General features: G+C 35.3%; 1 protein-coding gene across 14 annotated transcripts in view; it reads right to left on the reverse strand.

Annotated features, from left to right (window-relative positions):
• The window catches only part of DOCK9 (dedicator of cytokinesis 9), a 112,902-nt gene that overhangs the window by 45,930 nt on the left and 39,040 nt on the right, over nucleotides 1-27,932 (reverse strand). For all 14 annotated transcript variants that reach the window (XM_068182492.1, XM_068182489.1, XM_068182483.1 and 11 more), the window contains exons 3-15: nucleotides 22,009-22,098; nucleotides 20,273-20,355; nucleotides 19,163-19,232; nucleotides 15,087-15,182; nucleotides 14,328-14,462; nucleotides 10,622-10,796; nucleotides 9,271-9,338; nucleotides 5,289-5,363; nucleotides 5,054-5,194; nucleotides 4,492-4,692; nucleotides 4,239-4,361; nucleotides 1,772-1,854; nucleotides 1,209-1,331 (exon numbers count right to left, since the gene is read on the reverse strand). In XM_068182492.1, the coding sequence (XP_068038593.1) occupies nucleotides 1,209-1,331; nucleotides 1,772-1,854; nucleotides 4,239-4,361; nucleotides 4,492-4,692; nucleotides 5,054-5,194; nucleotides 5,289-5,363; nucleotides 9,271-9,338; nucleotides 10,622-10,796; nucleotides 14,328-14,462; nucleotides 15,087-15,182; nucleotides 19,163-19,232; nucleotides 20,273-20,355; nucleotides 22,009-22,098 (1,463 nt within the window). The remainder of the gene's footprint in view (nucleotides 1-1,208; nucleotides 1,332-1,771; nucleotides 1,855-4,238; nucleotides 4,362-4,491; nucleotides 4,693-5,053; nucleotides 5,195-5,288; nucleotides 5,364-9,270; nucleotides 9,339-10,621; nucleotides 10,797-14,327; nucleotides 14,463-15,086; nucleotides 15,183-19,162; nucleotides 19,233-20,272; nucleotides 20,356-22,008; nucleotides 22,099-27,932) is intronic.

A 27,932-nucleotide genomic window follows, 5' to 3' on the forward strand; every position in this document is an offset into this window, starting at 1 on the left:
ATGAAGTACAAGTATTTTCCATGCCAAAAACATGCAGAACCCTTTATTAGGAAAGACAGTCAGCAGCATGATTTTTTAATATTATTGCACAGTAAGTAGATGCAAAGTTTTCCCAAAAAGCAGTCCCATGCTGTGAATCAAACTTCTGGCTGGAGTCAGGATTCTAATTCCAACAGATATGCCCTAGACATTAGAACCCCTTTCTTACTGGAATTCCTGTGAAATACTGTACATGGTTCCACAAACAGGATGCTGAAATAACCAAAAGCACTCCCTTAACTCACAAAGTAGTGTGGCAGGCTAATTTACTGTTTGTTTCAATTCCAGTAATAGCGTTTATGGCAAGGAGTACTATTATTGTCTGTTGTAATATCACACACTTTAAATTAAACTACACACTTATAATCTCAATTCTACTATTTAATTAAAAAAAACTTCCTCTACAATCTAAAGTTAAATATAATATTCCCTTAAAAATCAGTACTTAACCAACAGAAAAAATCTAAAATTCTCAACAACTAAAATCCCAACAGAGTACCAGTATATTCCACTGCTACATGAAGTTCAACAAAACTTTCAGGCACTTGCTAAAAGTGAGCTAAAAAATCTATTGCAAACTTCATCTCCTTATCAGATTTGCTAAGCAAGAAGAAAGAAACTATAGCCCATTTTGTGCTTAGTGATTGTCCAAGTTAATACTTATAAGCCTTGCATACAAAACAATGAAATCTTTAGGAATACTTGGTAAAAATGCTCTGTTATTTAGGTGTCCTGAGACATACACATTCCCAAGGAAGGTGGACTGGAGACTTGCTTGAATCCCTTTCCCTGAGAGCCAGCATCCCCTGCCCAAGGTCAGGGAACAGATGATTTATGCTCATACTTGTTTTCCTTTGAGAAACAGCTGAGCATATTGTGCAAACATAGAGATACTTCAGGATATGATTCTGACTGCATGTTACATGTGGGATTATACTTCAGTCCTGCTTATAGCCCCCAAACCCTGTAAAAGAAAGATCTGTAGCTTGTTTGAAGGCCTTAATCATATTTATACAGATTCTATATTTGATGTAAAAGACATGTATAAATACATACATCAAAATATTAGATGTTCCAGTTCAAGACCATAACAAAATATTGTGTGGGTTAGGAGTGAGGGGTTTAGGTTTGTTTGTTTCTGTTTTTTCAAGTGGAAAAATCAGACTTACTTCCTGAAATCTGCTAACAATTTCAACATGTCTTCATTTGAGAGTTTATTACTGTCTTGCCTGAAGAGAGCAGAAAATCTTGCATTTTTGTCCAGGGTTCCTGAGGCATCTTTAAACAATGTCCTGAAAGTAAAAATCCTGCTTTTAGCTGAGTTTATGAAAGTATTGAAATTCATTTCAGGATTTTTTTTTTTTATTACAAATCAGAATATCCTGCACCATCTTTCATTAATATTCATTAAGCATTTAATATTCTACTCATTGTGGGTGAGTTTAACATATAAATAGCTCGGTCTAACAAATAAGTGTGAACCATCTCATCTTTAATAACATAAAAAATATTGACAACAGAAAACAGAAAACAGTTTGAATAATATTGTATGTTTATAACTTTTTTCCTACTACAGAGCTGAAGTGCATGGTTGTTGGAAATCTTCGGTTAATTGAAAGCAAAAGAAGAAATAATTTAAATAGCACATTAAGTTTTACAAGAAGGGAGATGCAAAAAACCATGTTAGAGAAAAGTTAGGGAAAAAATACAGATTGACAAGATTTGTCCTCACCTAGCTGCCCAGGCAAAAGGCATTCTATATTGACCTAATCTCTGGCATGCCTGCTTAGCATTCTTCAAAACTTTCTGTGCAACCTACAAGGGACATAAGAAATAGCCATATTTGAAAAGCTACATTTTTCTGAACCATTAGTACTCAAGAAAAAACCCACATATTGACACTGATATGAATTAGAAAATCTTCTTTAGAAGATTATAGATTAATCCTAAGTACGTGAAGGGAAAGACAATTGATAATGCCTCTCAACTACCCATTTCAGGTTAAGCACAGCCTGCTGATTTCACAGCATTACTTGGGTGTAAACAGACCCATCCACATTTCTGATAAAAAATACTTAATTAAGCATGAGAAATATTATTATACACAGAACATAGACTGAAAGCTAGAGCAAAATTAAACTGTTTTTAAAAATAAAACTCTAACTCCAAAAAAAAGCCTCCACATTTCCCCTCTCACTTGCTCCCCCACCCATATCCACCACTCACCCTGTGTACAGAACACATTCCTACAGAGTAAGTAGTACAAAATACCCTGCAAGACTTGTACTGCAAATACACACAGGCTAAGGGGAAGAGTTGTATGAAGATCACATGGACAACCCTGTGTATGGACATTGCAACACTGTTCCCATTAAATGTTTAAATTCCTGATTTTGTTAACTTTTAAATGAACAAAACCTCCATTACACAGAACCAACAAATACAACAATCAGAAGCTAGAAACCCACTGATCTGAGATGTTCAACACTGAGCTGAACCACTTGAGCTTCTCTTTTCCAGAAATCAGCTTTTCCCATGTGTCCACACAGAGCAAAACTCTTTGCCAGAGGCAAAACCAACTACAGAGTAAAACTTCCTGAATATCAACCCTGGTCTGTGCTGTTGATATTACAATAGTTGATTCTATTAGTGTGTTTGAGAGAACTCTCCATTACCCTTTCCTGTAAAAAAGAGGGGAAATAGCACTTGGAAGCATAAAACCTTGGTAAGTAATGATCATTAAATCATTGCATTCAACATTTAAGGGAAGAAAAAGCGATTTTTGTTTTTGGCTGTAGAATCTGCTGCTTCCATTTTCCCTTTTTCTTGTCCAGAGTAGTAATTTTGCAGGGAACTGAAACTCACTCCCTACACTGACCCACATGGAGGCCTATATAGCTGGTATTGCTCTATTTTGTTTCAGATGAATACAGTGCAGTCCCTGAGAACAAGAATAGAAGAAAAATTCAAACTAAGCATTCATTTGTGTAAAATTATAAGTGATTGAATGCTAGAAAGCATAAGTTAATTAACCACAAGCATTCTCATTGTCTACTCCCATCGTACAGGGCAACTACAAGCCCAGAACTCAGCATCAAATGTGGGACCACCTGGGCTTACTTAACCTCCCCACATGGCTCAGGCCCAAGGACACCAAAATCACCTACACTCAGTTCAGGTTTTATTTTAACTCAGGAACAGTCAACATCAAAACCAAACTCCTAAAATACAAAGCTGCTGTTTTCCAACAATAGCTGGGGGGGAAAAAAATAACTCACACATTCCTGGAAAAACAAATCAGTAGGCTGATCTATATTAAGACCAAGTGAAAAATATATGTTTTTTTACATGCAGCTTAACCAGCATCAAATTTGTAGGAAAGAACACTGTTGCCCTGCAGAGACTGAAAGTTATCTGTTTGTTCTTAGCTGAAAATAGGCAGAACGTCAATAGTAGCTGATAGTGCTTACAAAACCACTTTTCTCTTGTATGCTGGTCTGGCTATTTAAGCATAGCTGTAAATCAAAAACATTGAACCTCTGCTTCTTCATTGACAAACAAGAAGTAGCAACTAACAAAACTTTTTGTAGCTATGTTACAGAGAACATGAAAATGTTACACCATCCTAGATTCCTGCAAACTTAAGGTGTTCCAGTGGATTATTTCAAGTGATTTGGGGTTCTAGCAAATCTCCAAAGAACTTTATACATAAAACCAGAAGCTTAATGATCTCAATGGTTCTGGAAAAAAAAACAGCAGGAGTGCAGATAAAGTTACAATAAACTATTGTCCCCAAAAGTAAGACAAAGAAACTGTCAACTATGTTACACTAAGCAAGATGCATTAACTAAGAGAGATATACAGTTATGCATCTGTATTTAACATTTCACTGTTCAACGATTTTCAACTCAACTTTCACACTGAAGTCCACTATTCTTTTGTCAAAACAGTTTACTTAAAGACATTCTAAAAATTATATTGTCACAATCATAAAAAGTGAAATAAATGTTTCCAATAAAATGTTCCTTTATCTACAATGTAATAATAGTTACTAGAAACAACTAGAGCTTACTAAATCAAATTATCCAGTTACATGGATTTACTATAAAACAACTAAGATTTTGATTTGAAGTTATTAATTTGAAATCAATCTGGTTTGCCTCAGCATATTTTTCACGCCACAGAAGAAAATAACGTACCTTTGACGAATCCGAACTTTTCATATATGGCTCAGCACAATGTGTAATACTTCCCTGTAACACCTTTTCTATTCTAGCCACAAGGAAAATGTCAGTATGAGGACACGTGACTGAAAATATTCCCTAGAAACAAAACAAAAGATAAATAAAGAAGGAAAATGCACATTTTACATGACATAATAGAAAGCCAGAGAAATAATGTAGGAAACTTGTATCTAAAATCCTACTAGTTCTTCAGGCTCCTAGCTCTTACCTGCTTTGGATATTGCAAGACAGTTTCATGAATGTCCTGAATTCTGTGTAAGCTATCACCACTGCCATTCATCATTTGTTGAGACGCACTGGACAGCATGTGCCTTACTGAGGCGTGGTTCAAATCAACATGGAAATCTGCTGAAATCTTTCTGTTGTTTTTAATATCAAATAGTGACAGTGTGACAAAGAAAGGTTCTACCTAGACATTAAAAAAAATATAATCAAGTGTCAGTGCTGGCATCTAGATCACTGTAAAAATGTGTATGGAAAAAAATAAGTATTATTTTCAGGAGCACATATGGCCATCACCCTAGGTATTACTGACAACATGTAAAAGACAGTGAAAGAAAAATTTCTCTCTCCACCACCCAACAAAAATATTAGCAGCAAAGTTACTTTATGTACAATTTAGGTCTTCATTTTGATTTAAAAGAGCAAAAATCCCCATAATATAAACTTCCTAATCACAATAAGGAATCCCTGCCATTAAGGATAGTGCCAACCAAACATAAGGACATTCATTTCTGAATTAACAGAAAGTAATTAGATTAATTATTTACATTTGTTGTTGGTCCTTCTTCATTTTCTGCAACGCAGCTTTGCAAATTAAAAGATAAATCATTACACCTTACAAGAATTTTTTTTCCAAATTTCTCTTCGAATGGCTTAACTTCTGGTTCAATACTAGAAAAGTCAAGTTTCTTTAAAAAGAGAAAAGAAAAATAAATGTAAGTTTGCTTTCATCTCAAAAAGATCAGCATACAATAACCCCCGCTTCCTTGTAAGAAGTCTAACCTGTGCATCTGGATCCAAGGCAAAAAGTTTAACTCTGCTTTCAGTTTTCAGCTTGATTTCTGCTTCTCTGGTACTCTGTTCAAAATAAGAAAAGAGGTCTTGATATCACACTATTAAAGTGGGCTTCAATTTCATGCCTTTTTCTGTGATGTTCAAAGCTCCACACATTTTTGATTTATGCATTCATTTCTCCCTTACTGAGCTTTGCACCTCCTTAGTTTACACTGATGGAACATGACTAAGCACAAAGTGAGAGCCTCTTCTCCTAATGCTTTTTTCCAGCCCTAGAAGTATAAAACCTTACATCAGCAACACATAACCTTCCAAGCTTCTGGGAAGTAAACTTCAGTGTAATTCATATATCTGCCTCCTTAAACAATAACTTTCATAATCCTATTTTATTTAAATAAAAACACATAGTATGACTGCAGGTTAAAGCTCAGAGGTATCCTGAGACCATAGGATTGCTGAGGAAACAACAGATCACCTAAATTAAGAAACATCATCCTAGCTTGCTTTCTTTTTTCTTTTTGTTGGCTGCTTTTCTTTAACTTTTCTTGAGCTCTACTGCTAAAGAAGTGGTTTTCCTGTGGGTAGCTGGAGAAATCCCAAAAACTTCCAAAAGATAAACCCCTCACATTTAAAAGTTACTTTGCAGAGTTCACTGCACACTGGGATTTGTGGGTACCTATCTATTCACAGTAAAACAAAAGTGAAGTGGAACAAAATAGAATGTGAAAACTGGTGGTATACATAGGTTACCTTTATTTGAAAAAGGTATTATTTAAAGAGCATTCTATGATTTTTGAACTCACAGGACATGACAAATGAACAGATGCATGTACCAAAATTACCCATGCAGGAGAAATGCCATTCTTAAAGTAGCAGCTGGCTAAACAAGGATACAAGGATACACAATATTACATTACAGGCAGGTGTTTCTTTTTGGATCAGCCTGTATGGGTTAAAAGAAGTTACAAACCCAAAATGCTCATCACTGACCATCAGCAGGAAGGGATCTACTGTCTACATCTGCTTTGCTGAAGACTGAAGCAACTTCTACCATGTCCCAAGAGAAAGAAAAAACAAAACAAAACAAAAGAACAATCTCTAAGAGCTCGTAACCATATTTTTAGGTTGATAACAGGAATTAAAAAATAGAATTTGGCTTAGAGGATGTAATACAGAAGAGAAAATTCTGAGGTGCTATTTTGAATATAAATGCTCCAATGGTTTTGATTTACTTTTCTTTGTTATCTTTAACACAAAAAGAAGAAAAGAGGAGAGTTGCTGTGAAAGAGACGACCCAGATAGTCAATACCAGCAGAGTACTGGCAGAATTAGCTTGCTGCACAACTGGTATAATTGGGAAATACAGGAAATGTGAAAAAGTTTAAGGATGGCAAGAAAGTTGTGTGCATGTTTTGCAAAGGTAATTTTTAGTGACAAGAACTGAGGAGGAAGATTACCTAGCCATAGGAGCCATACAGAAACTGCTTCAGCTAAAGCATCTTGAATAGTTTTAGATTCTTTAGTGTTTTGTGAACAAAGACCAGATGATTATATGCATTTCTGACTGACAGAACAGGGACAGTTGTCAGGACCCAAGAACTGAAAATGCATGTTACCATGAACCCTGTCTATAGCACATCAGTGACTCTGTGATTTCATTTCCTCATCTGTAAGACTGAGACAGTATTTTCCCACCTCAAGCTATTCTGGGACCAATAACAGTTAAGGAGGTGCTTGGGCACACTGATCATGACAGTCACAGCTATTTCAGAGGTCTAATTTATTTTAAGATTAATAAACGCAACAAAAACAAACAACCCCAACCAACCACAAAAAAAATCTCCTACAAAATCCCTTCATTCACTCTTGATAGTTAAATTACAGATAAATGGAACATGAAATAGGTAGGAAAGACAAATTGAGAGAGATGTGTGTGCATCTATGCACTGAAGGGCAAAGTACCATCTTAGCTTATGTTATTAACTAACAGCTATTGATGGAAAAATGAAGGCTTGGAGATGTATGTACTCACAAGGGTTAAACCCTTCCTAGGAAGTCTGTTTTTTCCCCTACTGTCAGGTGCTCTACAATCACCCCTGAAGGAATTTTTCTCTCCTCATAAGGATATGAGGTCAGCTATTGTGAAATTCTTCTCCTAGAACCAACAAAAATAATAGAGCAGCTATAAACTCTTCTAGAGAAAGCCCAATGCCTTGCAATGCTTCCACTGGGGAAAAAAGAACCAAATCCAAACAACAGCTGAAAAGACAAGGCAAGAAGGAATAAAGGAAAAAAAAATCCTCCAAACAAACACGATTTATCTAAAGCAATCAAGTAAAGACACAAAGAGTAATGCAAATGGACAGTGTTTTCCCTGTAATTTTCCTCAGGAAATAAAAAAGGCTAGGAAAACATATTAGAGCAAATTATTTTGAAAGGCAATCTTTAGGAAAGGTGAATTAGAAGAGGATATTAAAAAAGATATTTTGAAGGAAACAGAAATGTAAATAGGTTATAACAATGGAATCAATAATAATAATAAAACATGCCAGTGCTTAAAGAGCTAAGCAAAAATAATATTCTAAAAAATAACGAGCTTTAAGAGCTGCATGCTTCTGATCCAAAAGTTATGGAAACAGGAAGTGGCAGCTGTAGTACTAAAACTATATGCAGCCCTGAAGTAAGGTCCCCTCCGTAAGGAATATGGACCATAAGCATTATAATAACTGACAACGAACAAAGAAAAATCTTCCACACAATAAGAGCATCTAGTTTCGTATTAATTTCTGAAATAAATTTTCATGGCCTCATGCAAGTATGCTGTTTGATGCTTACAGCCCTTTCAAGGAAGCCTTGATTATATGCACCACAATCTCAATTAATTTCCAAGTACAGTCATAGCTGGAGCTAAATTATCACATAACAGCTTTTTGTGTACATGCGCTAAATTGATTACAAAGCAATAACAGAAAGAATTAAGCCAGCCAACCAATTTGGGTGCTAAAAGCTTGTTAATGTATTCTGACTGGATCCTTTGATATGTTAGCTACTGTAGTAAATAGAATTTGGTTTGCTTATTCTCAGTTCATAAGCTGCACTACCTTCAGGAGGAGTTACTAGGTCAGACAGATCCTCAGAAAAAACAAAATCTGAAAGATCCTCAGAAAAAAAAAGAGTGAACATTCCACAGAATGGTTAAGCAGAAAAGTTTCAATACTCCAGGCTGTACCACACAGAAGAAAGAGTAAGGAAGTCACAGGAAGGAATTTGGATTCTGCAGCTTTAATAAAAACGGTCACCAGTTTCAATCCTTGGGTGGTTTAAGAAAAATTTCTCCTTTACAAAATTCACAAAACCAACTGCAACACACAAGTCACTGATTTATCTGAAAGTCTGCAAATGGGCTGAGGAAGAGTTACTGTTATTTTCTATCTTGTTCCATTTTATTTCATGCTTGTTTATATCACACTTCTCTAAGAAAAAAATTGAAAAGCAAGAACCATGGCAACACAGGAAGCATCCATGGACCTGCCAGTTCATTATAAACACAAACATCTTTAAATATATTCACTTCATCACTGCCATTAAGCTGCTCCAGATTTTTAAGTCTAAAATTAAAATTTGACCTTAGTATAACTAGATTTCTAGAGAAACACTTTTAACACTTACATGAATGCAATAAACCAACACAAAATATAATGAATTAATAAAATAATAAAATAAGACATGCTGCATTTAAACAGTGTATTAAGATTTATATAGGAAACTTCAAGACAGTATCTTGTTTCCTTCCAAAAGCAGAAAATAATGAAGCTCAATAACCACACCTCATAAAAGAGCTTCTAAGCTTTCCAAGCACCACAAACTGACTGGAAGCTACAAGCCAGTGCCTTACCTTTACTGAAAGTTCATGTGGCTAACTTATGTTTAATACTTTATATCCCAAGTTGACATTTACAATATATATTACCTTGGCAATTTCAGGATAGTAGTTATCAAAACTACTTGATGAGCTTTCCAGTTTGCTTTGTTCATCATCTGAAATTATAAAACTCATTTTAAAATAAATATAAAAATTCCCATGTGCTCACAAAACTCCATAGCAAAAGAATTTCTTCTTCTTTAATCTCCTACCCCCCAAAAATGACAACTGTTAACATAAATAGGTGTGGACAACTGCATCATTTTGATGCAGGGATTTCTTGAAAGATGTAACTAGCTAGAAAAGTCATTAAAATAGCAGTTACTCCTAATCTTAAAAGAACACTAATTTTAATTTTAATATCTGCATGAGGCAAGCAGATACTCAGTGCACAAACTTACATTACTCTTTCCACAATACATTGTAACTTGACTTCAGAACAAGTTCCCTCTGTTCCTTAGGTTCCCAGCTCTACTCACCAACAGTTACTGGATTAACAAAGCAGCCATTCAGTTAGCTATAAACATCTTGCAGTGCTAAGGTCAACTAAGGACCACAGACTAAAATGTCTTTCCCAGAACTAGATGCTTCTCCTTTTCAGATTTGCTTTTGTTGCAAACATCACACTAAATTCTGACAGTCATTGAAGACTGTGATATCTCATTTTAAACTCTAATGATCCCTTTTGGTACTTTGAACTATCTATTAAAAAACAACCTTCTATAATATCCTCCAGGTTCTTTTGGATATGCATACAGTTGGTTTCACACCAGTTTCCCTCCTCACCCACCCTCAAGAGGAAAAGTGAATGAGAGGACATCTAGACTACCCTTTTGTCACTGAAACACTGGTGACATACACTGTATTCCTTACAGATACCTGCCTTACCTGTTCTTAAAGGGCTCCTACAGAAAGGATTCTACACCCAGGCAGTCTATTTCAATACTTGCAGGAAATATTTGTGGTCAAGGGAATTATATTTAAATTTAAGGCACACACTGTAACCACCATTTCTACCTGCAGTGACCACAGGACAGATTATTTCATTTTCAGCAGCATTTTACAGATTTCAAAACAAGTCCATCCTAAGTTTCTTTTCTTCCTTAAACTGCCTCAGCCATGATTCTACATTGTGGGTTCTACTTTTCTAGGCTTAATCAGTCTCATAGTTATTTGTAGACTTGACTCAACTGGAATCAATACAGAACAGTACTGTTTTAATGCCCAAAAGGTATTAAAATGCTCATCAGTTGAACTGGATGGTAAAAAGGCCTGTAATTTTTATGACCAAAGAAAACAAACAAACAAACAAAATTAGCCACATTAAAGTCCTTCTTTCCAAAATGCATGTAAGAAGACATGGTCACATAACATTAGCTGTGCTGGAAACCCTGCTTACCTTCGTGGGACTCGCCATTTCTTTTTTCTTGCATTGCAGCCTCAAAGTTAAGCTGAAGGATTTTGTTCAGAGTGTTTATCCACTCTTCCATTTCAAGTTCACTGTCTGCAGCTAAAAGGAAACTACTCTTGTCTTGCATCTTGAGCTCAAATGCGAAACGTCTGACTTTATTGTTCTATAAGAAAATAAAAGACCTGTGTAGCACTTCACATACTGTCTAACCACTATCAAAGGAAGTTACACATATTTCAGATATTCTATACAAAAATACAGTTTGATATTTTGAAAAAAATGTATCATAATGACACTTTTTGCTCTCTGACATCTGACCTTTTGAAGTTATTCGTAGCACTGTAACAAGTGCAAGTAGGAAAGAGAACAGCCTATTTTGCAGTTTCCAGTCATCATTCTGCTTGCAATTTTATAAAAACCCAAAAGATCCAATTTTCAAATATCAATTCTTTATGTACTCAGACCACCTAGAAATGAAGCTAAGATCTACTAAAAAAATCAAAGGAAATGAAAAGCACAAAACACTATCATATTTGAGTGACAACTGTTTGCAGACTGGGATTTTATACTGGAGGTAAAATTATAACCAACAGCAACCCCAAATGTCCTGATATTTTTAGTCATATAGATATACATAAAGTTGTGAATCAGTTCCTCCTCTTTTCCTCAACCATTTCTGTCATCCTTCTCTGCACAATTTAAACCAGGGTTTCAAATGCTACTTATCCTGACTCATGTTTCTGGGAATGAATTCAGAAGTCTTAAATGAAAATTCTATATTATCATCAATTTAGTTTTACAAATTGAGAATGTATTAGATAAACATTAAAATAAACAGTAAGACAGACTTAATGGCTGGGGGATTTTTTGTTTAAGTTAAATTAAATGCCAAATTACATATTAGCTTCACTGTATCTCAGATTCTTCAATTAACAGACTAACTACTTGTTGACAGACCGGTCAGCTTTCTACCAAAGTTGAGTTTCTGCCAAGCATACAAGCAAAAGTGTGGACTTCAGACAGGCCTAAGGCAATCTTACCAGTTGAAATCAGTGCTGAAATAAATGAAAAATCCTGAGAAAAGTAACCTGTATGTTTCACATTATAAAACCTTGACACAGGCAGTAGATGTCACAGATCTCAGATTTCACAAAACACTGAATTAGAGCAACTATACCTACACATGTGGCTGGATATGTGAATAGATACACTGCATATATTATGTGCTCCATATCTCTGATCAGAAAAGACTCTATATAACTTAGTATTAAAACAAAAACCCCAACAAAACAAAACCAAATCCAAAAACACCAAACAGAATTCCAGGAATTCCAGTCTCTTTATTTAAGTTTGGGGAAAAAAAGAAATGCACCCAAGCCAAAAACCCCAACCAAATAAAACCCCTCCATTGTACAAATTCAGCATTCCTCTTGATACAAGTTCTTAAGTCAGTATTTTTCTCTCAGGCATCTACTATCTTTGAAAAGATAAGTAAGTAAATGCACTGAATGATCTCAGAGCAGAGGAGTGTTATAGCAATGCAATAGGAACTAATCTCCCCTCACTAAAAAGACTGACACTGAAACAAGGAGCTTCATTCTTACAAGAATGAAACAAAATCTTGTAAGTATAACTGCCTAGGAAGAACCATTTCTAGTAATTCCATGTCAGACTACTTCAAAGTAATATGGTCCTTACAAATTCTTTTCCTTTGCTTTCCTCTTCTGTTAAATGGAAGTGTAATTTCTGCTGTGTAGATACCACATTTTCCCATCTGAGTTTTTAAATGCTAATTCAACACCAACAGTAAAGAACAGTAAAACCATAAGGTCAGCCAGAAAGAATACAGGACATAATATAAGATAATAAAACTACATGTCTGGAATAGGGACGTTATGTATAATGTTTGACAGTTTAAATCAGCATTTACCTGCCCCCCACCAAAAATTCAAATAAAGAAGAGTTATTTCCAAATGCCTTTATGGTAGCCACTGAATGACTACTTGGCTTCTTGGAAGTGAGCATTAACTGGTTTTGATTTTGCACATGATGCTAATTCATAACTAGTCTCAAATTTTTGAGACATGCAGTTTTGAAGACCAGGTGCCAAGCTGACCACTGAGGGTACTGTACAATACAGTACAGCATTAGAGACATAGCCAACTCTAAATTTTAAAGCACCCAAAGTACAGTTTTACTTAAAGATGACTGTATCAGCCCTACTTGCAGAAGAACAAAAGAAACAGTAATACACTGTTTGTTTTAAAAAGCAAGCTTCTGGCAGAGTCTGAGGAAACTTGAGGTTAATGGGATTGAACTGCCGGAACAGAAAGTATGGAACAGTATGAAAGTATGTATGAGGAAAAGAGATTTTCAGGTTTTAAATCCCAAAATGATAGAACAGTTAGAGGTTAGAAGGGGTCTCTGGTCGTCATTTCATCCAACACTCCCTCCTCAAGCACAGCCAATTAGAGCCATTTAGCACAGGATCATGAACATCTCCAAGGATGGAGACTCCACAACCTCTCAGGGCAGCCTGTGCCAGTGCTCAGTCACTCTCACAGTGAAAAAGTGTCCCCTGATGTTCAGAGGCATCCTCCTGTGGTTCAGGTTGTGCCTGTTGCCTCCAGCCCTGTCACTGGGCATCCCTGAGCAGAGCCTGGCTCTGTCCTCTTTGCACCCTCCATCAGTATTTGCACATATTGATGAGACTACAGCTGGGTTTAGGAACCACTTTTGTGTTTGTTGGCTTGTTTCAAAAACATAAATTAAATTCATTTCAGTAGAGTTGGCCAGAATTGTATATCTAAGGCAAAATAATTCCTGTTAAATTATATATAGAACTTGCAATATGATAAAATTTATTACAGTTATAAGATTTTCAAAGAAGTTACCTATTCAATGTGTATCCAAAAAACAATACTACAATATTTGGGGGGAAAATTCCTCTGTAAAGCTGTTTTATCTCTTTGTGTAAATCTTCAAAGAACTTTATGCTATAAAAATATTATTTAAGCAATACATTTTTATTAAACTTTGCCTATTTCTGTACAAGTTAAAAAAACCCTAAGACCCTTGGGGTTTTTCCAGGTATGCTGTGCCTAACAGAACAGTTACATGCTGTACTATAAATACATAGCAGAATCACAAAAAAAAAAAAAAAAAAAGGAAAACAATCTTTTCTTTGGCACTTGCTACTGAAAAACATTTTACTAAAGCCCTTAACTTTTCAAAATAAAGAAAAGCACAAAAAAGTAACGTTATAAAGGTCAAATGAAAGCATCTGGAAGGGTGTTTGAATTCAATACAACTCCTGCAACAAAAATCCCACACAAGAAGCTATGAAAAACATTTTACAGCTCATGCAAGCACAAAATCTAACTGAAATAAACTTCAATTTTATGCTGTCATTACTTTGCCAAGTTTGGGGTTCTTTGTGCATTTGCCTTAGAATTTGGTTTGCTAAATACTTGACAACAGGAATTTATGTTCTTTTCAGAAAGATTTCAAAAATTCAGTTTCCTGCCCTTTGAAATCTTGTTCACTGCTTCGGCAAGATGCAGCCTGTCTATTTGTTTCTCTGCATAATAGGTACTTATCTACATTCAACAACATTAATCTATATTTTAAATAAAATTTCACTTGCTAATAAATACAGAATTAAATGGCAAACTGGCAGAATAATTATAATTACCTGAACCACACCCATGCAAGAATCTAGAAATATTGATCCTTTAGGTTCTTTAGATATCTTTTCATCTTTGTAGAAATTGAGATTATAGGATCCATCACCAAGCTGGATTAAGTGGAAAAATCTTCTTTTAAATGACTAGTGAAAAGAACGGAGAAAAGAAGAAGTAGTAGTATTGATTAGCTTCATATTATATTAATGAGCTATTAATTAGCTTCATATTATATACTCATAAGTGCTATTTACATAGCAGGTAATAGGAAAAAAGCTTTTATTTATAGATAACATAATGAGTATCTGCAAAAAACAGAAACCATTCATATAAAAAAATTAACTTATGCTATCTGCAGCAGGATTGTACTGTATCATTTGACAGTATTTTTGACTAACTGAAAGGTATTTAAAACTGACTCCAAAATATACCTAAGAGGCACATTAAAAAATTATAGTTTTATATAAAATAAAAACAAATACCCTCCCCCCCATCACTATTACACAGTCCCTTTTCCACTAAAATCACACAAGGTTACAGTTAGGAAAATTTAATTCCTCCCACATACTAGATTTTTCATGGCTTGTTTTTTCTGGTTTACATAAAATAAAAGCAAGGTTTCAGATATATGAAGTACACACAAGCTCTCCTCTTTTCATACAATTTTTTTTAGAACTAAACCACATACCACAAATTGACCTCTCCAAGCCCCAGGATATTCAGTATCAGTGTTCAGGTTTTTGTTATATGTAAGATATTCTTAAACTTACTCTCATTGTCACACTGATTGCACTGTTCATGTTGCCTTTGTAAAGCCATCCTTGTTTGGTTATTCCACCCTTCTGAGACCCAAGAGATGCTGCGTCCTGGAAAGGAAGAAAGGAATACAGGGAAAGAAAGAAAGAAAAAATGGAGAAAAAAGAAAAGGCAAAGATTTGCATCACAGTCCATGTGGTATTTATCAATAACTTCAGAAGTCATTTTAGAAGTTGGAATAACTATGGTCATAACATACTGATAATAATGTACCATGAGTCCCTGCTGAAATTCTATAGCTTTTCCATTGTTTTATTTAAAGACCTGGGATGAGATTGACCTCATCTAACTTTTACTATGTAATCTGGCCACTTCTATAGGCTTTATCTACAGCCAACAGGATGATCCAGCCTATAGACAGCTACATGTTAGTCAAGACAAATCCCAGTGAAACAGGGGAACGAGCAAACAGTCAAAACTTCAAAGATTTGCTTACATTTACCTTGTAACCTTTTCCACAGAGTGTAAGAATTTTCAGCAATTTCTATTGCCAAAAAGAACAATGCAAACACATGCTTATCCAAAACTTCAATCAAGATTTCTCAAACCATTTTGCTTTACATACAGTACTTCAAAGACATTACTTTCTTAAGAATTTACAGAGAATTCATTCTTGAATTGGGTCTGCCCTTTTACAGATCAGAATCAAAGCTTTGCAGAGAGAAAAAGACTGAACTTGGCAGTGATGGCAAGCTCACAAACAGCAGATCCAATGCAAGCATCACACATCACACCCACTGCCTGTACCCCACATCCATCTGCCAGGGGAGGGAACTGAATGACTGCATTAAAAACCTTAGCATGTTAACAACTACCAAAAAGCAGCATTCTGCTATCAAAACAGATCAAAAGACAGATTTATAACTGCCACAGAATAAATATTAAATCACCAGTTCCAAGTAATCCTTTAGAGTACTAGGAAGCTGACATTACCATGGTTTCCAGTCGATGCAGCCCATTTTGAAACAAAACTATTAATGAATTAGACATGTAGGAGGATTTTCATCCATCTAGAGGAGAAATACTCCTGGTTATTTTTTTACTGAAATATTCAGAATTAGCTGAGCATCCTGCTGAAGACAAAATCACAAAACATCCTTGAGTAGCTCAAGTACTTTTTCTAATTCCTTTTCTCTGCTGTTAAGCAAACATGCAACTAAAACTGATTATATAAGGGGGAGAGAGTCACTAGTTCAACAACTGAACATTAAACCAAATCTTGGAATAGCATGAATTTGTTTCTGGAACTGAATCAAGGAACATTCTGTAAAATGTTACTAGATAATTTATTTACAGATTATTTAGTCTGTCTAGCTTGCATACTCATAAGCATATGCACATGTGAACTTCAAAAAACTGTGAACAGAAGGCAAAAGATGCATCAATCTGACCTTTTAAAATTTGTAGTCAGCTTGGTACTATTGAAGTTAGGCCCAGTAAGGACGACATGGTCATCAACTACCAGAGCATCCGATATAATGGCCCAAAGGCATAGACCAGAAATACTCAGTACATTTTCATGCGCCCCAAAGAGTCTCACTGTCCAAGCAATACAGTTATCATTTTTCCATATTTTCCAAGTCATTAGCCTCCACTGCTGTTCTATTACCAAGATAATTATTTTTCTTGTACAAGAATAAATATACAGATACAACTTAAAACACTGGGTTTCCAAATATGACTCCATATGACTCTTCACCTCCCCTGGTGCGAGTTATCCCCAAGGAAAGGGTGGGTTTAAATCACCTTCACAAGTGTAAGGCCATGAGTAGATGATGAGTTATTGCCAAAACTTGGCACAAAACAACCAATGCTTTTCTGTAATTGCACAAACCACACATGGGATCACCTCATACCACTAAAATTCAATAATTACCTGAGTTAACAAAAATTAAGATTTAGCTCTATTAAGACTCCAGTTCCCAGTCTCTGAGGTGCACATTGTCCCAACTCTGCTGAGCTGCATGCTGTTTTCTAGCAATAAAACTGAGCGTCATGTGGGCCTCTCCAGTTACACCATTTCTTCTGTCAGGCAGTATTCCTGCCCACAGAGCCAAAAAGCTACTGAATCTTTCCAGCTGACCATCTGTTAATACAAAGGAACCCAGGATCCAGTTGTTAACACACGACTCTCACACTGAAAACATACTTCCTGTTTCCAACTGGTAAGGTAATTTCCTCACTTTTATCATTACTGCTGCACACTGTGCTGCACTTTTTAAAGTGATCTTTCCCACAAACTTGGCTCCAAAGTCTGTTTCAACAAAAACAATCCCGTATCTTGATCCCATACCGGACTGAAAAAATTCCATTTGCAAACATCAACCTGATGGCCTGATAGCCTGAATTAGTTTTGGATAGATAATTTTCTCCTTTTTAATGATGCAGGATTAAACTAATATTTATCTGGTTTTCCTCCAATTTTTAATCACTTTTAGCTTTTTGTTTTCTATCATTCTCTTAATAAATCAGCTTTCTTCAAACACAAACAAAAGTGAAGCAAAAAGACCAAACAACTTTCAATCTAAGGCTTGCATCTGCGCTTTTTGGCATAGAAAGATATTAATGTCTGGAAGAAACACCTCTGGCATTAAGTCTTCCCTTGATGAAAGAATTTATGATCTCCCCACTCTATTGTCCCACTGACTTCCCTTTTCCTCCTAGCACGTCTTTTTCTTGTGTTTATTTTCCAAGTTCCTCAAAGAGCAGCACACCTCTCCTCCAGTGACTGCACTTCTGAAAGCGATACTCTGTTCCTGCTTGTCCCTACAGGACACAGGCAGTCCTCTCTACCTACATTTCCTAATAAAACACACACTGCCTGCTAATAGCCAAATTACAGTTTTTCACTGTTTAACTAACTCTATCCATAATGTATTTCCTGGTAAGAATTATAGTCAATTATACACCCATTTAATTTCTTAGTGTTTAACTCACTGTTTTCTAATACACTTCTGTTGTCAGAAATATTATCACAGTAAATAAGGCCAATTCTTTTAAATGTCAGTACAACAGTAATCATAATTATTCCCATCCTACAAATAGGAAGTTTTGGACATAGATGCATAAAGTTATTTGTCCAAATATCACAGTGCAGATTAATAGCAGTGCTGGATAAACGTCAGCCTGGGAGTCTCTGCTTGAGAATCTATCTACTCAGATGAATTCCCCAAACAACTTCTTCACATTTAATCCTTTCATTTCATATGCAGCAGTTCTGAATACCAGGAATTTAGAAGCAAAGTAATTGCCAAGAGTAAAAACCACAAAAAAGAAAAATTATTTTAATTCTTGTTTTAGATGTAAGAGTTCAAGTAACTGTAAGAAAAGGTAACAGTGGCATTTAAAAACATGTTTTGAAATCAGGTGTGGTAAAAAAATAAATAAATCACAAAAATAACAGAGACAGTTGCTGAAGAAAAAGTCTTTGACATTTGAAATATACTTGAAAATTGCTTGATGCTATACATCTCTCCTTTCCCTAAGTCAAGGACACAAGAGAAAATATCTAGGAGTTTTAGTCAATTTTTAAAGCCTTTGTTTCCATGACAGCTCTTCAAGTCTTATCCTATAATCAAATTTGTGATGAATTGATTTTAGCTCCCTCTGTAAGCTATACTGTCATGCATGCTGAAGTGTGTGTGCTGCTGTTGTGCTGGAACAGATTCACCTATGATTTTACTCAATTTCATGATTAAACTGCAGGAAACACTTCTCTCTGGAAACCTGCCTACATAGACACAGTATAAAACAGATTTTATGACAGCTGAAGGATCGTATGTCACCAAATACTAAAACTTCAATTTTATTATCTGTCAAAACTTTTTCTAGCTCACATGACAGATCTCCAGAGAACAAGGTTATTTGAAAGGAGACAGGTAAAATAACCGCTTTGCTTCCCAATAAGGAGGTTCAAGCTAAATCTCTGTTTTCATGTACTGACATCAACACTTAACCAAACCCACAACTTCTGCACACCCAACATTCTTCAATGAAAACAAGAGAAAGTAAGGAATTGCTGTTATCTCACCTCATCTTTATCTGCTTCTTCATCCACTTCATATAAATGAACAGGAAGTTTGTCTGGCTTTGTCCCTTTACTACGAAAGAAAAAGCTTCTGAAGCACTAGGAATTTTGTGATTAGTTACATATTTTATTGATGCAAAAATTAAGATGTTCTTGTCTTACAGGAGAGGAAAAAGCACAAGAATAACTATGTAAAAGCATGTATTGTTCATTAATTCTATTTCTTAGAAAGCAATTTTCCTCATTTGTACATCTGGCAGCCATGTCCCTTTTGTTCTGCTTGTTACTGTGCTAATGTGTAACTGAAGAGAACAAATTCCTTCTCATTCACTGCACTCCTAATATCTTATTAGTAAAAATTCATACCTGCAACCACTGGCTCCTTGCAGGATGATGCATTTTTTTAAATTCCTATTGTGGTTTCTGTTCAGGACAAGTGAAAACCAGATACTGACTTGTACAAAACCTGTGAGTAGATCAGAACTCTCCAGAGGGCAAGGTAACTATTTCTTAGCTGATAGATGCAGGAGAGAAGTTAGGGAAGACATAGATCTTCCAGAGTTGGGGTACTCAGAGTATTTAGCTACTCTCAGACATTCTGAATTAAGATTCTAATCTCTATACTCCTTCTACAAAATTTTGAAAAAGTGGGAAAACATTTCTCTAGCAGATGGTTTAGAAAGTTTGTAACAGATGTCATTTAGGCTTGTACTTTGAATCATCCTTGTGAAAACCTGCTCCAACCATCTCAGTTAGGTTCTATCCCCCAAGCTCCTAAAGGGAGTTCCAAAAGCTGCCTTTGAAGTGATGAAAACAGGATATTACCATTTTAGGTTCATCTAAACATTAGCCTGTTTTAATTATCATACTTAAAGTCACATTGTCAATGATACAATGTCTTGTTTTCACTTGCCTGTTAATAAGGCAATGTTATTACAGTACCTTCCCAGAAAATGATTTAACATGATATTACACATTCAAGTTCATCAATTCTGTCCAACAAGTCTTTATTATCTCTACTGACTCTAAAACACGGATATAGCATATTTAATGCAAAGTTCCTTCACCATTTCAATTTATCAAACCACTAAACAAACTAAATAGCATACTTACTTTGGAAGCTGTCGAAACTCTCCCGAGTAATCTTCATATCTATAGTTAACAATATGCCAGTCTGAATTGTAAGTTTTGATGCACTGTTTAAATGAAAACCACGTATCAAAATTAATTGGAAGAGGATTAAAGGAATTCAATAAGACACAGCACAAGAAAATCCCTTAAGATATGTCTGTTTATGAACTATTATGGTTACATATCAATCTCTGAAAATTCTGTACACTTCCTTTCTTTTGCAATACTCTAATGCAATGTAGCTTTTTGGAACAAGTTATATGCTTCAATGGAATTTTATAATCTGCTAGACATATATTTAATAAAAACAGAAAATTATTAATGCACTCAACATCTGGATTAACAATCTTCAGTCATCCAAAAAGTTAAACCAGCGTTTTGCTGCAGCTGAAAACATGGCCAACCCTTTAGAAAACTCAGCTGAAGCTGAAAACGTGACTGAGCTCTTAGACAACGCACCACAAAAACAGACACCTTATTAAAAGAGAATATTCAATTGTGCACATAGTGATACAGAAAGCCAAAAAACATCTTTTCCTGAATTTATACTTCCAGTGCAATTAAATTAATACTTAAATTTAAACTGGATGCTTGCAGTGGTTGAAAAGCAATTATGTCATTAAGTTCTGATCTAGATCACAGGAAATACCATTTTACTCCACCCATATTGTTACAACATAAAAGTACTGATTTATCTTGGCTTTGAACAAAGTAACATAAAACTGACAAAATCTGTTGACAGAAACCATTCCATACAAAATTTTATGTTACATAATAAACCTACATATACATAAACACAGCATCCAATAAATCGTAAATATTTTCTTTGTATTTCAAAACAGGAGTTTAATACTTGCCAAGCAATTATTTCAGCATAAACTCATTAAACTCCATTAATTACCTCTAACACTCCCTCCTCCTCTTGTCTATCCTTTTCAAATTTATCTCAGAAATGTTTAGGTTAGGTAATAAGGGTATTTATCAGTGTGGATAAATCACTTTGATGTAGATTCAGCTATGTGGAGTTCCTTCAGTTTTATTAGAGTTACAACAGATATTTACTTGTTTCAGATGTTAAAATATCAGCTTAAAGCACATCAGTAGAAAACCAGTAGATGATACCAAAAAAAAAAAAAAAAGGCAAAAACAATTGAACCTTTAATTCCTTAAAGGCTTCAACAAGACAATAAATGAAGAACAACCTCACAAAACCAAAGGAATGCCAACCTAAGCAAACAGTTCTGGAAACTTTAGGGTTGAGGATGTTTCTTCTACATATTGCATACAAGTTGAACAGTCATAATGATTTTGGCCTCCACAAGTGTTACAGCTCTGGATACCTCTGTTTTGTACAAGATTATTATTAACAAAGTAAGAATTCATTCATCTGGAAAAGCCAAAAGCATAATGAAGTGGAGGAGAACCATCTGCAAAAGCCAATGACGCAAACAAAGTAACTAAAAGCTGTCCTGTAAAACTTATTTTCCAGCCACCAATACTGTGTTTTAATAAAATAATACTGTTTTAATAAAAAAGTACTGTGTTTTAATACTGGGTTTCCCTGGAAATTTTGCCTTGAAATAATTGACAAGTAAGTGGCAATAAATGTCTTTTTTCAGGGCTTATTTCTCTGTTTGTTTTAAATGGTAAATAAAGAAGAAAAACAAGTCAGGTATAATATTGTTATTACACACAGTCACATGCAACTTCAGTATTACCTCCGTTACAAACAGGCTCTGAGCTTCTTTCTCTGCATTTTCAGGAACTGTTGAACGAATGTATCGACTCTGCCGCTGCAATAATGCTGTCTGATAAACAACAAAAGCAATTAACAAAGCTTGCAATTAAAGGGAAGATAACACATTATGGCCACACTCAGTTACACCACTACAATGAAGAAAGCTCAGCAGAAAACATCCTATGAATATGATGTTTCAGAATAGCCAATTAGTGAGAATTTGCTTTCATTCAAGCAACATGTTCCTTCTTTCACAATAAGGGCAAGATTGGAATCAGTGAGTAATAGATGCCATAGGACAGTTTTTTCCACTATATTGTCAACATGGGGAAGAAAATACTAGAAAAAAATAATTCCACCATGACAACATAACTCAAATATTTTGAAGACGGACATTAAGGTGTTGTTATTACTACATATAAAAACTGTTATTCAAGGAAGGTAGGAAAACCACACCAAAATAAAAGAATAATTGACCACAAATGAAAATAACCACACAGCAACAGAAGTTGTATTTGCACTATGTGGAAAGGAATTTCATAGCTTAGGCCATCAAAGGTGAACAAGAGAGTTTACAGAGCCAGGGCCTGGAAAGGGGTTGTGGTCCCTCACCTGTTAGTTACAGGACTCCACACATCCAGGAAGGATCAGATAAAAATGTGACAAGAAAAAGCTTCACATGTTATATTGAAAAATAAAGAGATGCATTACCTTATCTCTTTTGGGAGTCTGATCCATAAGATGATTGATTATCTTGCTCATAACCAAAGCCTCACTCCATTAACTGGGGAGGGTATTTAAGTAAGAATATTCAATTACAGTAAATATTGAAAGGGGAAAAATAAATCCCATAGTCATGGTCAACTCATTCATCTAGTCTAGAGCACTAAAAGTGACAATGCTAACTTCTTGTGTGGGAGAGGTGGGGAGGTATTAAAAATAAATACCACAAACCCCAAAATATTTCATGGGACCAAGGAACCTTGCAAACTACAGTTAAAAAAACCAAAAAAACAATCTGCAAGAAGATATACACTTATATGCTAACAGCTTTTAAAAATGAAGTTGTTTTAATTCTAGAAGTATCTTCAAACCATATTATGTATTTGTTTTAACAAGCTATCGAAATAAAAGCTTCTATTAAGAATAGTAAACTTCCTTAAGACCAGAATTTCTAGATACTATTCCAATGAAATAGTCTGATATTTGATGAGAAATTATTTATATTTTATATAATGTATAAATATCACACGCAGTATTTACATACATTCTACATGCATACAGTTATACTGTGCTTTCCTAAAAAAATATTTTAAGAAAAAACAGAGACCGGGGTGGCATCTTACCAAGCACTTTTCATGGGAAACCCATGAATTCATCAATCAAATTTTAACATTGTAGCATAATTTGGTAAAATTGAATTTGCTGAATACCAATACAATCAAATAAAATACAATCAAAACAATACTAAGGGCTTTTTTCTAGTTGTTCACACATAACAAGATTTTTATCTTAGTACTGTATCAATATCAGTGACAAAACAGAAAAATCTGACTTGTCAATTTTGTTCATATTAGTAATTGTCTTAATGCATCTGTCTCCTCAGCACATCCATCAGCTGCAGTAGTGCATCAAAGAGCCAGGAAATGTAATGAGTGAGATACTGTGATTTAGAGCAAACTCCTAAAAATAATTACTCAAGCAGCACCATGATATTTTAAAAGCAAGCATGCACATAAATACACATTATATTCCAAAAGAAAAATTAGGAAAGGAAGGATTGTCTTCTCAATAAACTCTCTTCACAACTACATTGCCTGAACTGTTTTGCAAAAATGAAACTTTTCAACTCTCTGGGTTTGCGTGATCATTTGATCTATGGCAGCATCAGGAACTACAAAGTGTTTGTCTCATGCTCTCAAAGAAAATTAAAAAACCCTTTCAATTACTCTGCTGTCAAAACTAAGGAAGGCCACTTTTAACACAAGCCAGGACTCACACGCACTAACTGAGGCACAGAGTGAAAAGACTTTTACTGACACAACTTTCTGACTGAGTCCCAGGGATTTAGGATATGTTGAGGTCTCAGAATAGAGAACAGCAGCAAGAACATTTCACCAAGTCAACCAAGGAGTCCTCGCTACCTGAAACCTGATGGAATATGGGTGAACCTGCCTACAAGGAGTGCAGACTGCAACGGATGCTCCTTCTGTCCCAAGGTTGTGTTTGCCTGTGAGACTGTTACCACAGAGACTCATGCTCCAGATGCAGAGAGAGAAATTGCTCTAAAAGACTCAGTGGAAAAGATGGCAAGCTGTGAGACCCTGTCCTTAACACAACCATGTGTCAGAAGTGACTTAACCTTTGCATGGGAAGTGTCAGATCCTTTGTATGGGAAGTGTCAGAACCTGTATTATAAAGTAATTTCCAAACTAAATCAATTTAGAACGGTTGGCTAAAGACTTAAGGAAAAACACCAAATAGATTTTAAAGGGAAAAAGTAATAGAAAAATTACTTTGAACATTTCAAAATTAGTTATTTGATCAGTTTAATTTGTGCTCTCTAAAATAAGGACATTACTTGGACATTTTTTTGCTTTTCCTCTACTGAAAATGTGCCTTCTCATAGAATGACCTGGATTTAGTTTTACTTCTGCAAAGTTGGCACAATATCTATTTTCAGAAGTACTTTACTCACATTAAATAAAAGCTGAGAGCTTTAAGTGAAAGTGTGTTAAATCCAAATGGCTCAAACCCAGAAATAACAAAGGTGAAATGATGTCTAAGCTAAAGCACCGAACTGCCTTCAAAATAACACTGCAATAACTTTGCAAAGACAAATTTAACATGGATAGGAATGTACCCACATTTTATTTGCTACAAGCAAATTTAGCCTGCATTTGCATTATTTGACAGGACACGGGGAATGGATTCAAATGGAAAGAAAGCAGTTTAGATGAGATATCATGAAAAAGTTCTTTACTGTGAGTGTGGTGAGGTACTGGAACAGGTTGCCCAGAGAAGCTGTGGATGCTCCATCCCTGGAGACGTTCAAGGCCAGGTTGGACAAGGCTCTGAGAAAACTGGTCTAGTGGAAGGTGTTCCTGCCCATTCCAGGGGGTTAGAACAAAATTAAAGTTGCTTCCAACCCAAACCCTTCTATGGTTCTATGATTTCCTTTAAAATTTGAGGTAGTGCTCAAAAGTTAGGTATTTTGAAAGAAAAAAAATGGGATTTAGATAAAAGGTGACTTATTGCCAAGTACACACTAGTACTGCTTTGGGTTAAGGTTTCTTTAAATAATTTACCCACTGTAAAAATAACATAAACATCACCAATTTTGCAGTCACTGAGCATATGACTTTAACGTGACCATCACCACCATAAAGGTGGTCTGTTTTAAACTAGTGCTATTTAGTTAGGAAGCCATTCCATTATTGAGCAAATTACTGAGATTCAGGTGAGAAATTTACAGCAAGCCATGAGGAGGTACAAACTTGGATACAAGAGTATCCAATGGACACAGTAATTTACTATTACAAAGGAGATGGCTCTTTCCACCAAGAGGCTAGAAGAGGGACAGCCTTGAAAAACTGGCAACATTGTTGTGACTGAGAGAAACAAGAACATTAAGAGATGTTTCAAAGGGAAGCAGAAAGTTGGTTCTATCATCTTAATTAACAAACACATTGTATAGGCACCATAACGAAAAAAGACGACAAAAATGTAGGTAAAAATGAACAGATTACAAAGCATGAAGAGAGTCTAGACACCCCACTTACAAAGAATGAAAGTAAATTCAGTGATGCCAACAGCAAAACATGTCTCCAAACACAAAATGTCTGCCCCTATACATTTGTTGAGAACAAGGCGGGGGGTAACATGCTAAGTGAATTCAGTGCAGAAAACTCAGAGCTTGAGCTTGTGAAAAGCAGCTGAAACAATCTTCAAGTGGTAAATTTAAATGACCCAACATATGGAGATGAAGTTGCTGATTAAGAACTCTTCTGGTAACTACAGAAAAGCAAATCTTGCTGTTATTTTGATATAATAGCATGAAGGAAAACAAAACTTGAAAGAAAAAATTACAAGCCTACTTTTTTTGAATTTGAAGATCTGCACAAAGCAGAACAGAAATCATGTTCTTATGAAAAGTAATTGAAATGCTATCAAACATATATAAAAAGAGAGAAAACAGGTTTCATAACCTCAGATAACCATGTCTGGGACAATGGCAAATGCAGTTAAGTGGAAATCTGGACAGGTTCCTGTAGCTAGATAGCTGGCTGAAGAACAATCCTTCAAACCTTGTGAGTTTTCCAAGACTGGAGCATTCCTGCTCAAATGTTTCTTTGGTAGTGATTTGAGCTTAGAGCTGCTTCTGACAGCATGTTTAGAGAACAGACATACCTGAACAGAAAAAGTTATTTTTCCCCTTTGTGTTGTTTTTTTCTCCCTTTCCCTCACTAGACAATTTTAATCTGGAGGAAAAGAAAAATAGAGGAAGAGAGATATATGTGATCCAAAAAAACCTGTTGCTGTGCTTTTTAATTTCTGATATGGACAAAAATTAATTGGTGCTCCTTTAACACTAGCTTCTCACACTTAATAAATTAACTTTCCACTATCTAACTGCATTACCTGAAGAAATCCAAATCAAGCACAAATATTTCTTTCCAATTTCTCTCTAAATAATTTCAACTTTAACATAAATTCAATGGTGGTATCATCAATGGTCCTTCTTTGAAAACATGCAGCTTCTTCTGTAATCTTCCAAAAATTCTAAAAGTGATATCTAGTACTGCAAGCTAAGTATTTTCCATGCCATTTTAAGTGCTAGTTTTAGGGCCACTCTGAACAAAATAGCCTTACTCTTAATGTCATTATAAACTAACACTGCTGGGCTTCCTTTCCAGGCAAGGGTTTTTACATTGTAATCAATTTAACCTAAGTGTGAGGAAGAACTTTGTAAAGATAAAACTGAATGCTCTAAAAGGAAATAGCTTGAACAGGTTTCTAGACAATGATAGGAGTTTTCACTTATAAACAGTCCCAAGTGTGTTTACAGGTAGTTCTAAATGTTCTAGCTCACTATTTTAAATTTTTCTTGATGGGGATGAGACCAGTATCAAACATTTGAGCCATGGCTTACCCAAGAGCTGCTCATACACTGAGTGACAGCTACAAGATGGAGGAATTAAAAAAACACATGCGAAGGTGAATGGCAAACACAGAAAATATGCCTTAATATTTTTTTAATTATTCAAATGATACTGGCAACTATATAATGACTAGTGATTTCAAACCTGTAAATATGGCTAGAGAAAACTGAACAGGGTTAAAAGGTTTAACTTTCAAATAAAAATAATAAGCACTTAAGAGTTTTCTGTTCTCTGACTTGGGAAAATTTCCTTAATACATTGAATGACAGATTTAAATGTTTTGTGTTGTTGAAAAGAAGCTAGACAGATCAAAGTAGTGCAGAAGAGTCATGTCTACAACAAAAATATCTGGAGTTAGTTTGTGCCAGCAAGTCTTCGAAGGAAATAAAAGTTTGAGAATACAGTTTGATAGTACAAACCAGTCTTTGCGTAAATCACGTATAAAATGAGACTCTGCCAAAACTGGGGAAACCCAGAAAATTTGTTCAGATATTATACTGATGAGGGATAAAGAAACAGAAAAACTGACTATATTCCAAAACTGTGAGTACCTGAAGGAATTCTTCCGATGTAACACACCCTTTAATGCCTGCCTTGATGAAAATCTGACCACAGAATCCAAACAAAGGATGACAAAAGCCATTACAATTTAAGGCAAAATTCAGTCATTCCTTTTGAAGGATGAGACTGAGAGCTATGGACTAGTTTCATTCATACAGGCCTGAGACAAGAATTGCAGGAG

Source organism: Anomalospiza imberbis, chromosome 2 (genome assembly GCF_031753505.1).
Source record: "Anomalospiza imberbis isolate Cuckoo-Finch-1a 21T00152 chromosome 2, ASM3175350v1, whole genome shotgun sequence".
Taxonomy (NCBI): domain Eukaryota; kingdom Metazoa; phylum Chordata; class Aves; order Passeriformes; family Viduidae; genus Anomalospiza; species Anomalospiza imberbis.